General features: G+C 44.0%; 1 protein-coding gene across 1 annotated transcript in view; it reads right to left on the reverse strand.

The window, feature by feature from the left end:
* CACNA1B (calcium voltage-gated channel subunit alpha1 B) overlaps positions 1 to 12,953 on the reverse strand; it is a 502,106-nt gene that overhangs the window by 223,907 nt on the left and 265,246 nt on the right. The window contains exon 9 of the mRNA XM_075015705.1: positions 3,198 to 3,313. Coding sequence (XP_074871806.1) covers positions 3,198 to 3,313 — 116 coding nt within the window. The remainder of the gene's footprint in view (positions 1 to 3,197; positions 3,314 to 12,953) is intronic.

The raw sequence follows: 12,953 nt of genomic DNA on the forward strand, positions 1-12,953 counted from the left end.
TTAGGCTCCTCCTTGCAAGAGATGAGACTGATCACACCCCATTTAGAGCCAACTGCAGGACTCCTTTCTGCAAGAAACTCTTCTCTCCCAACCACTCTCACAAACCTGCTCCCAGAGCTGAGATGCAGCTCCTCCATTTCTGCACCTCTCAGCTACTCAAATGAATTCCATTAAGCTAAAGTGTTCAGTGCTCGGTCTCAGCCCCAATGTAAGCTCTTCCTGGAAGTTTAAATAAAACTGACTGTTTGCAAGCTTGGGAGATCTAAAAATCCCCAAGCCACTCTTCTAATTAAATTCCAGCTAAAACATTAGCATTTGCAGGCCAGAAATACCTGCCTTGTTTTATACACTATTTCGGGGGAAATCAATTCAAGCTTTACAAAAATGGGTGTATTTTATAAGTCATGCATATGTAAATCCAGTGCTTTCTATTTCTTTTCCTATCCTTTTGTTAAGAGAGCACTTCTGAAGTACTCCCTCAATTAAGGCTTCCTGCATTAAGTATACCTCATGCAAGCAGTCCTATATTAAAGATGTCACCATTAAGCGCACCTTTGTTTCAGATGCCTCAGCTGGTTACACTCTGCCAAAGTTACAAACTCCTCCGTTAAAGCAGCCTCAGTTAAGTCCATTTCCTCATAAGTTAAAGGTGTGGTGTTTTGGAGCTTTACCAGCAGTGAGCTGTCTCAAAGGTCTGTTGATAAGATTCCTACCTCAGCATCCCTTAAGTAGCCATGTGGACTGGTTGATGCAGGCCTGTCCACAGCATGTTTTCTCTCACCTTCCTCCTAAGCAGCCAGTGCTGGCAGAACACCCAGAATGAATCTTGGCTTCACTGCGGCCAAGATTTCAATGCCTGACTTTCGAGCCGTTGATTTCTCAACGTTACCATAGTCCCCAATGCTATTGTTTGCATTTAATTATTTCCCAACCTAGCTAACTACCTTTTCTGCTACATGAAGCTTCTTATTGGTTGTATAAGGAGCCTGTATTACCTTGCTATTATATTTCCAATAATGCCTCTCTAGGAGTGTTTTATGATTCCCAGATTCACCTACTTCCTTGAAACTTCGCAGTTTGAAATGTCATAAGTCATTAGATAAAATGGAAATGAGAGGTACTGCCTAGCATTTGTACCACACGTTCACGCGGACGTTGAGGGACAAAGCGATGCAGCAGCCTGACCCGTCCCCCACAGAGGTGGAGAGGTGTCACAGTGATGTACACAGTAAAACCTGCCACTTGCAGAGTTACTTTCAGCAGAACACATCAAGGCTCTATGACCAATCTCAGCACTGGAAAAAGTTCAAAAAAGGGGCAAGAAAAAGGATTAGGGGTTTGGAACGGCTGCCACATGAGGAGAAAGTAAAAAGACTGAGGCTTCTAAGCTTAGAAAAGAGAAGACTAAGGCGGAGGAAGGATATGATGCAAGTCTGTAAAACCATACCTGATACGAAGAAAGTGAATTAAAAAAAAAGTAATTTATTTGTCCCCATAACACAAGAACAAGGAGTTACCAGATGAAATTAATAGGTAGTAGGTTTGAGACACACAAAAGGGAGTATTTCTTCATGTAACACAGATCAACCCATGGAACTCCTTGCTAGAGGATGGTGTGAAGATTAGGACATTAACAGGGTTCAAAAAAGAACTATATAAATTCATGGACGATAGGTCCATCAATGTCCATTAGCCAGCAGGGGCAGGACTGGTATTCCTAGCCTCTGTTTGTCAAAAGCCAGAAATGGGTGACAGGGGGAGGGATCACTTGATGATTACCTGTTCTATTCATACCCTCTTGGTCATCTGACATAGGCCATTATTGGAAGACAAGATACTTGGCTAGATGAACCTTTGGGCTGGCTCAGTATGGCTGTTCTTATGTTCTTAATTAGACTAAAGCCAGGCCACACCCTTGCACGAACAGTGCTGTTATCCTCATGGGTGGGATGTCCGAGGATTCATCTACACTGGAGTTGGAGACAAAGCTTCTAGATGGGGTAAACATACACTAGATTTGACTGAGCTATAACACTTAATAGAGTCATGGAGAAAGGATTAGCCACCTGTAGTACCTACGTGAGAGTTTAACTAGGACTGTACTCAGCATACCTAGTCTGAGCCACTGCTTGTGCTACTGTGGTTACACTGCTATTTTTAGCAGGCTGCATCCATTGATGTTAGCACACATACTTTTATCTGAGACAGAAACTATACCTCTCACTGCAGCGTAGGCACACCCTGAAGCTCAGAGAGACCAAGTAAACACAATGGCCCTAAAGCAAGGCAGCAAGAGATTAGAACTTAGAAATCCTCCGCTCTAGCTACTAGATATATCTTTAATTAATTCAAAGTAGCGCAAAATTGTAAACAAATGTGTGGAGAATTTATGAATAGAAAACAATGTGAATGCCTGAGAACCACAAAATTACAGAGAGATAAAGTGTGGTTAATTAATAGTGGGCATTTCCTGTTGAGCAGTTGCATTCAATAAAGTTTCATCAATACAATTGGCTTTTGATTGTCACTCTCCAGAGCAGTGTGTGAAATAACAGATTCGGGTCACCATACAAACTGCTGCTGCATCTTACTCCTTAATATTTCAAAGCTTCAGCCTTTCCTCTCTGACCAAACGGTCAAAATTCCTGCCCAGGTCAATGTCATCTTCTGCTTTGTCTACTGCAATCCCCCCTTCAAAACCCAGCAAACATTAATGTATCAGAGGACTCCACAGAGAGAGAGAGAGAGAGAGAGAGAGAGAGAGCGCCATCCAGGGATGAGCTTGCAGAGAGGTGAAAGCCATTCAAGGAACAAACGAAAAGAAACAAAGCCCCTGGAGATACATGAGACCATTTTTTTCAAATAGAGACACCTGGGCAATGCATGTTAAACCACAGACACAGAAGTTGCAAGTACAGTATGAACAAAGAGACCGGTATAGGCACAGAAAGAACCACTGCAAGCATCTGTCTGTTTTACATGTGCAACTGTCTATTTTGAACCCTCAGGTGTCTGCAGCAGCATAAATTGTGGGTGCGACTTAGGAAGCTGTGAGGTCAGTGTGCCCTGCAGTGTCATTTAGGGTTTTCATTTTATCTGAACATGTCAGAGACTTAATTTTTCAACACAAGCCTGTTTCTTTATCATCCCAAGGTGGCACAAGATGAGATGAAACCAGGGGATTGCTCTCTCCTTACCTGCCTTGAAGATCCACTCCAAGTATCCGTTTAGCTCTCGTTCGATCTGCTGCTGCCTACGGAGCTTGAGGAAGGCGCGGCGGTTCTCTACCCTCTCACGCTCTTTGGCAAACTCCCTGCAGGGAGAGAAAAAAAGTTTATCAAACAAGGTCAAGGCAGATTAACAACTCCTCCTTTTGCCTTCAAACTTACTCTTAAAATTCTCCTGTGCTGGCATGCCTACAAATAATTGCCAGTGGTTAGGTAGCAGGTGTACTGACAACTATTGTCCCTTTGTTTCCTTATCCTCCCCTATAAGTCTGTCTGTCTCCACCTTTCATCTCAGGTCTTTGACTCAGATTGTAAGCTTTTTATTCTGCATTTGCCTAGCACTATGGGATCCTGTCCTGGACTGGGGCTCTGAGATACTTCCACAACACAACACTAACACTGCTACCGCTATTCGTAAAACGAAGTACTAAGGTGCACACAAACAGTAATCTGCACTTCCCAAAACCACAGCTTGAAAAGATTAAAATACTATCCCACAGCAGAGCTCCCATTGGGCAACATTGCCATCATAGAGCACACTGAATGTGATCAGGACACAGCCAGTGTTTTCAAATTCAGAATGGGAGTTTTAGCCTATCCCTGAACATTCATGGGCCTGGGCTGAAGTTCACAAATGCATCTCACTTGCCGCAAGAGTAGTGGTGGGCAATCTGTGGGCTGCTTGTGGCCCATTGAGGCTCTAAGTGTGGCCCGTGAGACATTTGGTGACTATTGCTGTCACACATGGTTGACAAATTTCACTGGTTTCCATCTGCAAAGGCTTTTATTTTTTTTCCTACTGTTATTGCTGCAATGACACACACGTAAAGCAAGGGTAAGGGAAGTCAAGTGCATGCTGACTGCATACAACAGTGACTGTAAGACCCGTGTTTACTCTGAATCCAATCAAAGCACTGCTACAGTTCAATCAACATACCACGTGAATTCTAGGTACGCAACTGCAATTAGCAAAACTACCCTATCGTAAGAGAGAGGGTCTTAGCTGAGGAAGTCTTAACTGCAAACACAACATAGACATTCATAGTCAAAACAGGACTATAAGGAGGAATCTGCCAGGTAGTACCTGGAACACAGCATCATCTAATGCATCCCCTAGCCAATGCAGGAATCTCTTACACATGATATTCTAGTCTATGCTTAAATGATCCCAGTGATGGTGTATTTACCATGTCCCTCACAATGCTATTCTGCAGCCTAACACACACCATGGTCAGAAGCTTATCCTGATATTGAAACGAAAATTCCTTTTGGTCAGTCTTAATTCACTGACTTCTAGTAGCACTGCTTTGAAATACCCTAGCCAGTCCCTCATTCACTTTGTGGCTGATTCTGATCTTACCTGCAAGTAAATCAGGAGTGACTATGCTGAAACCAGTGGATTTTACACTTGAGTAAAAGTAGTTTATGGGAGATGAGGATGGGACCTTTGGTGTTTGTACCATCCAAGTACTTACAGGTGGTCCTCTTATCCCCTGTTAGTCATCACTGAGCTTGAGCCAAGTCTGGCCAGTCCCTGCAGCCCTCCTGTTAACGTTTGTTGTTCTTTTCTAGAGTCCCATTCAAAGCGTCCAAGCCATGCTCTATGGAAGCATGCTCCAGCAAGGGTGGGTGCAGGGGATTAAAGGCAGCATCATCTTCATGTCATTGGTCAACGCCAGCACTTCATCTTAGGCTGGAGGGATTGTCTAACCCATTTAGAAGGGATGCAGTGAAAGCTTGCAGCTGATACCTGCCATCCTCTCATCACAGCTAGCCTGCTCTTCTGTCTCAATCTTAGAAGCCTCCTCTCCCCTCCCACATCCAACAGCACAATTCATGACCCCACCCTTGGGGTGGAGGAGCAGCAGTACCACTCCAGGCCTCACGTGCCTGCCTTGGTATTCTAACGGTGTCTAACTTGTGATCCTTAAACCTGCACGTGTCTGCAGGGATATTGATTTTCCTCGGTGTTTTTTTAAAACATTCTCCTCTCTGGTTCAGCATCCATCAGTCCAGGCTGTGGGACTTCCAGTCAGTTTTGATTTCTTTCTGAGAGAGTAGGAATAAGATCTGACAGTGCTGGGGAAGTGACAGTACTCATATAGAACTGCGAGGTGTGAAGGCACAGCTGGGCTATGGTTGCTCCTACATGCTGTTGTTTCACTGCAGATGGTGCAGGGCTACATTGTCCCTGATCAGCATAACCCTGAGTAGGAGGTGGTGTGACTCTACAGAGTGTCACAAAGGACTGTGCTTGCCTTGTGCCCAGTCTAAGATTTAGAGCAGTGAGAAGCAGATAAACAAGCCCAAAGTCTCCTCTAATCCCCTTCTGGGCAGGGGGTACTGAAGCGGGCCTGGATGGAGCAGTCTCTGAGGTCTCCTGAGTTTAGGGACTATGAGTGTTCTTGGCTCGAGCAAGGAACCTAAGATACTGTGGAGGTCCACTGCACATACACATCTCCCCTCCCCCTCCAGTCATCACCTAAGCCAAGGGAAAAGTAATCCTAACTGGAATTAAATATGCTCTTGATTTACTGATAGTGGGTTTAGATCCTACAGGGAAATCAGGCACAAAGTGTGCTTAAGCACAACCCTGTATATACTGCAGCTCTTAACCAGGCTGACTGACATCCAGCTTGTAAGAATGACGTTAGATGCTGTCCAGGGTCCAGCCAACAGTGCCTAGCAGAGGAAGTTGCATGTCATAGAAGCAGAATCCTAGGACTGGAAGGGACTCAGGAGGTCATCTAGTCCAGCCCCCTGCCAAAAGCTGGATCAACTCCAACTAAATCATCCCAGCCAGGACTTTGTCAAGCAGGGACTTAAAACTTCTAGGGATGGAGAATCCACCATCTCTCTAGGTAACACATTCCAGTGCTTCACCACTCTCCTGGTGAAATAGCTTTTCCTAATATCCAACCTACACTTCTCCCCCTGTAACTTCAGACCATTGCTCCTTGTTCTGCCATCTGTCACCACTGAGAACAGCCTCTCTCCATCCCCTTCAGGAAGTTGAAGGCTGCTATCAAATCACCCCTCACTCTTCTCTTCTGCAAACTAAATAAGCCCAAATCCCTCAGCTTCTCCTCGTAGGTCATGTGCTCCAGCCCCCTCATCATTTTCATTGCCCTCCGCTGCACCTGCTCCAATGCATCCACATCCTTTCTATACTGGGGGGCCCAGAACTGGACACAATACTCGAGATGTGGCCTCACCAGCGTAGAACAGAGGAAAATAACAACTTCTCTAGATTTGCTGGAAATGCTTCTCCTAATGCACCCCAATATTCCAATTCAGCAAATCACCTTTTCCAGTGATGGCTCAGGAGACATATTTTGTATCAGATAGGTCATACTTATGTTATAGTCACCTGAAATCATACAACAAAGAACGATATGTAGTTCAGTGTCACAGCCACCAGCCCTGCAAAATATGTTAACAGGTCTCTCCATTGCCAGCTCAAAAGATTAAGTTGTTACCATTGTCTACATTCCAGAATTAAGGTACCTCTCAATCACTGCACAGATCCATCTCTATCCGTACCTCAGGGCAGGTATCAGTACATCTCCAAAGATGCAGCTGTGCTAGTGTAGCACTGACGTGAAGATGCTCTTATGCGAGTGGGTTAATATATCCTGTACTTAATCCACCTCCCAGAGAGGAGGACAAGCTCTTCTGTTAACACAGTGCTATCAACATGGTGGTCTAAAATCCATATGCTGGAGCAGCACAGTTACACCGACATATGTCTGCAGTGTAGACCTGGCCTCAGTCTCCACTAGAAGTCACAAAAGCAATGTAATCAATTATCATAGGTTACGACTATCCTGTAGCCATTGCTTGAAGTAATTTACACAATTTGCGTTGTGCAAATCCTGTAATTTATTTTGAGTTAATTTATTTTGAACTTGGTGCCATCCACACAGCACCCAAGTTCAAAAGAAGTGGCTATTTTGAAGTGTACTATGTGTACTATAATGTAGCCATAGACATATGTCATTAGAAGTATAGCCACAAAAGGAATGTTTAATCCTAAGGTTATAAGCTATGGCACTGCCACATGCAAGATCAAGATCAAATTCCAGCCCAGGTCTCTTGTTCCCCAATGCTGGCTGAGTTTGGACAAGCTGTGGAGGAAATGACAAAGCTGTGCATCTGACAAAGCAGGTCTTTGCCCACAAAAGCTTATGCTCCAAAATATCTGTTAGTCTATAAGGTGCTACAGGACTTCTTGTTGTTGTGGAGGAAAGAGCACCTCAATTCACTGCTCACTGATCCATTGGTATGATTAAGGAGCATCAACCCAGCCTCCTGCACTGGAGACAAGGTGGCTTTGCGGAAGGGGTTTCCTGGGTGCGAAGTGTAGATACTTGTTGGAAACAGGGAACTACCTCCGTACATCTGCTCATGGTAGAGCTGGTAGGGAGATAATTTTTTCCAGCCATTATAATTTTCAACAAAAACACATATTCCCCTCCCCACCTTTCTTCAACATTTTTCTTAATTTTGGGGTACTAAGGCACATAAAACAAGACAATGTTTTCCATTTTGGGGGTTTTCAACCACCCTGTTCCCCAAAAATGTTAAAAAATTCTGTTAAATCCAAACGTCTTTTTTCCACTAAAAAAGGCGTTGTCAGAAAATTTTCATCCAGCTCTAGCCGAGAGCACAGAAGGATCCAGAGATGGGGGTGGCTGGCATTAAATAAATCTTCTGATTTATTTAGCAAAATTGTTATTTTCACACCACTGACGACTAAAAGTCTCCCATAGCGTCATGGAAGTTAAAGCAGGAAAGAGCTACCCAGGCTTCCAGCCACACAGTGCTCAACCCACAGGACTACTTGTAGGATGATTCCCAACTTTGTGCCCCATTCACACAGTGGGATGGGTTCCACAGACTGTGGCCTTTCACATTTCAGTGGGTGGTTGCTCTGCAGCATGGTCTCACCCATATAAAGAGCAGGAGCTAGATGAAGCACAAGGGAGTACAGTTCCAGGGAGGTGTGAGATGAGATGCAAACAGCAGTGAGCCATGCAGGCAGGGCTATCTAGCCTTTCACACATCAAGTGTTAACTTTAGGAGTTTTTTTTTCCCTTGCTTCTTTGACTTGTGAATTTAATGCTGCTGGTGGAAAATGCCAGACTGACAGCAATGAAGATGGAAAGTCATTATACGTTACAGGGCAGGGACAGGACAGGCAGCAGCTCCTCCAACACAGCAAACCAGAGTGGGAGACAATCATCTCCATGTGTTGGAAGGCCCACGGCCCATTCAATCTTTGGCATCTCTTTTCCAAGCCTCTCTCCTTTCTTCTACTGCTGTGTAAATCTGTACAAAGTACTGGCACCAGACACTAACTAGGGGTGGTTCAAGGAGATGCAACAAAGTATCAGATGCTGTTTCATGGATATACTCTTCTGAGTAAGCTGGTACAAAAGGAAAATGACACACACACACACACACACACAAACACACACACCCCGCTGGGTATAAACTCCAGCTGAATCTGATGATCCAAGACAGTATCAGGTTACCAAAGTACTGATGAAGGTGGCCATCTACATAGACAAATGCAGCTGGCACTCAAGCTTTCTCCATACCCTACTTTTACCAAGATAAAATACAGGACTGGGAAGCAAAGGTTTTGGGATCCTGGAGTCTTGGAGTAATTTAACCCAGGCTACCTCAGATTCCCATGGACCTCCTTGTTCATCTATGTGCTCCCAGAGGTCAGACTGTCCCCAGATATGCTCCCCAAATACTCCCTGCTGCTTCTTCCTCTACCTCACTCTTTCCCATTCCTGCTGGCCAGGCACCAGTGGGGGACAGAGTCAGAACATGGCACCAAAGAGGTTCTCCCACAGCCAGAAACCACACAACTGTGAGACTGGCAGCCAGCAGGCCTCATTATTGAAAAAAACATATGCTTGGGTGCAAGACAATCAAGCATTATAAGGACCACATACGAACGATCTCTGTAATGAATCACATGGAGGCACCACACTCAGGAACAGGTATCAAAACGGGATTTTCAGCATGAAAACCACTTGAGCTAAAGGGGTCACTTCTTTTGCTACAGCTGCTCAGGTTGCTGGAGTCAGCGACTAGAAACAGACACAGAAGATGGTTGACCCCTGAGTGAGAAACGATGAAAGTAAATGAATGTGTAAAAAATAATGGGATAGTCATTTTGAGGGAAATCACATTAACTCACAGCTAAACAGAATAAGAGATGAGTAAGTTCATCTAATCAACACCAGCAGCCCACAGAAAATTTTTGCCCAGTAAAGGTCTTTCAGATGGGTTACTCGTGCTCACCACAAATATTTCAAGCAGTGTGGCTTCCACAATTTCCTGTGGCAGTGACATAAACTGTGTCACAGCAATCAAACCCTTGAGTTCCTTCCACTGGTCTCTGCACAGTAGATTAGCTCTCCTCATTAGAGCAAACAGCTGAAATGCAGGGGTTGGACAATTTGTCTGTCACGCATGGGATTCCCTGACAGACTCTTGGGTCAGCTATCACTGACTTCTTGTGTGACCTTAGTGACTCCCTTCAACCTCCCTGAGCCTTGTTTTCCTGTCAGTAGAGTGGGAACATTAACACTTCCCCCTCTCAGTAGAAAGGTGCTATGCACTCTGTATTATTAGTATTGTTATTATTATCATCATCATCAATAAAAATAATATGGAATTTGCTTCCTATACACAACCTGTGCTGTACATAAATTATCAGAAAGTCCTTCCTAAAATAGGAGAGCAGCTATAGGCTACTGAATTTAAAGCTATGCTCAGCTATAAGCAGAAAGAGCACAAGTGAGGGAGAGAGAAACTGAAGTACAGGCCTAACAAAGCAACTTCACTGCTATCCAGTGCCCAAAGAGAGATGATCTGGACACGCACAAAGGCCCCCTTTAGCTTGTGAAATGGAACCTAGCTCAGATGTCTAAAGTTCCATCACCTCAACTGGGAACGGATCTTCCCCTGATGAAGAGCTACATTGAATCTGATGAAGTGGATCTTTGTCCTCAAAAACTTATGCTCCAAAATATCTGTTAGTCTGCAAGGTGCCACAGGACTTCTCATTTTTGCAGATATGGACTAACACGACTACCCCTCTGATACATTGAATCTGCAGCCCATAGCATGTAGACAGCTAATGGCACATAGCATTGTGTGGAAAAAACAAACCAGATGACTGAAGCCTTGCTGTATAAATACAACTGGTAAAAAGACTATTCTTCCTTCTAGAGCTGGCTGACCAGGCAGATGTTGCAGTGTCTGGATTGGTCATTGGCTGAATTCTCTAGATTGAAAAATAAAGTAGGCCGAGAGAGATGGATGAGTTCTGCAGAGGCTAAATTTGGAAGCTATTGTTACTGAATGTAGGGCAGTGCCCAAGAACAGACTTGCTAGCGAAAAGCAAGCCATACATTAAACAGCCTAGTCATTCAACAATGTAGAGAAAAGGGCAGCTGATGCCCAATTAGAGCTGAAAATAAGAGGTGGAATAAGCAACTTTTTGGTTCTGACTGTGGGAACCAGACCACACAGTCAAAGGAAAACTGAGTGCAGCAGTGAATCCGTCAGGCAGCATACAGTGGTGCCAATCTTGCCTGAGTGGTGCCAGACAGCCACATGCCAGTTTGCCTCCTTAGGCAGGAATATTAAGGACTGAGGAGTGGGAGGAAGACAAGAGTTATGTGTGTGTAAGAGGGCAAGGATATATCTTTTTGGATTGGAGAATTTGTCAGATAGATGAGAAAAGGAGACATTTTAATGGGGAGAGCATCCCAAAATTCTGATTAATCAGGGACCAACTTACTTTTAATCCACCCTTAGTGTGACCAGTGATGAGGGAACTTCAAAAAGTCCAGAGATTTGGTAAAGACAGTTCTTCTGAATGCTGGGTACTTCTCAAAGTCTCCTACAAACCTTTCAGGAAATGAAAAGTGGCCTAAAAATTTCCCAAGAATGAGCCTTTTTATGATCTGTCATTTCTGCTTCTAGCCATGCCCAGGAACCAGCAGGGGAAGGAGAACAGCAAGGGGTGGGAGTTTGGTCTACCTCCAAAAAGGCTGGCAGTGAGGGGAAGAATTATTTCATCCCAATTGGCTTGCTTTTTCTAAGCTTAGACAAGGAATCTACACAGAGCAGGACCCACACTCTAACCCCCTCAACAACCAACTCACGTGCAATGTAGACTCATGGGAAAAAAACAAACTACTGCAGGGCCAGACATAGTTTTGCACAAATCAGGGGGAATACAGAGTCAGGCAGAAGCAGCTGTGTGCTCTTTATGGTACAAGGAAAGGAGAGAAAAGTTTATATTTGCAATGACTAACAGAATTTAAAATGTGACAGTAGCAGCCAATGAATACTGGGAGTGGAGGTGCACCATTTTCACGCTACTGTTGGATGGGTCATCCTTAGGGTAATGTCCTTCTGCATTTCAGACCAGGACTGCGGAACAACCCAAGGAGAGATCTGTTTCCATCTTGGGTTCTACCTAAGAGACAGCACAGGTGTGAACACGACCCTATGGGACTATTTGGTTAGACTAGCTGGACACACACACAGGATGGATGTAGTGAATGAAGCTACTAGATGTTTCCCATAATGCTCAGTTTTAGTACAGGTTAATGCAAAGACCCCAGCAATCTGGGACACAATGGTTAAGCAAATATTTAAAAATCAGTATGCAAAGAAATTTCTCCTGATAGTAACAGAGAGAAAGCTGTGCCAGTTTATATACTGTCCAAACAAAAAAGCAGTCCAGTAGCACTGAAGACTAACAAAATAATTTATTAGGTGATGAGCTTTTGTGGGAAAGACCCACTTCTTCAGCCCATAGCCATACCAGAACAGACTCAATATTTAAGGCACAGAGAACCAAACATAGTAATCCAGGTTGACAAATCAGAAAAATATTATCAAGGTGAGCAAATCAGAGAGTAGAGGGGGAGAAGCGGGGGGCGGGAGTCAAGAATTAGATTAAGCCAAGTATGTGAAAGAGCATGATAGGTTCTTTCTCCTGATAGGTGTGACAGAATATACTCCAAAGTTCGCACCCTATTGTAATAATGTTTATATGAAGTATCCCTTGTGAGCTCTGGTTTTAAAACCCATAGCTGGTGATCAGTAATATGGCTAAATGTACAAAGTAACATTATATTTAAAGTTTATTTATTTATTTATTTAAAATATTTTACTCTGCCTCTCCATTTAAAATATTTGATGCGGCTTACAAAATTTTAAAAATATAAACATAGTAAAAAATTAAAAATACAAAACCCCAAAAGGACATAAAACCTACTAAAACATCTCAGGAGGAGGGGGACACACACACACATGCATACACTCAAACACCAATAAAAGCAGGAGTAAAAAAGGTGGCTTTAGCTGACACCAAAACAATGCTAACAATGGCACCATGAGAACATCCCGGGGAAGAGAATTCCACAGCCTGGGAGCAAAAGCTGAAAAGGCCGTGCTCCACATAGATGTTAATCTTCTCTCCCCAAGTGGAGGAACACTGAGCAGAGCCTTCACAGCTGACCTCAGTCCCCAGGCAGGTTCACATGGGAGTAGACAGTCCTTCAGATACCTTGGGCCCAACTCATTTCAGTCTTTATAGGTCATAACCAAGAATAAATTGTGCCCAGAAACATACTGGAAGCCAGTGCAGCTGCCGGAGCACTGGCATAATGTGCCCTGCATAAC

This window comes from Carettochelys insculpta, chromosome 21, assembly GCF_033958435.1.
Source record: "Carettochelys insculpta isolate YL-2023 chromosome 21, ASM3395843v1, whole genome shotgun sequence".
Classification (NCBI taxonomy): domain Eukaryota; kingdom Metazoa; phylum Chordata; order Testudines; family Carettochelyidae; genus Carettochelys; species Carettochelys insculpta.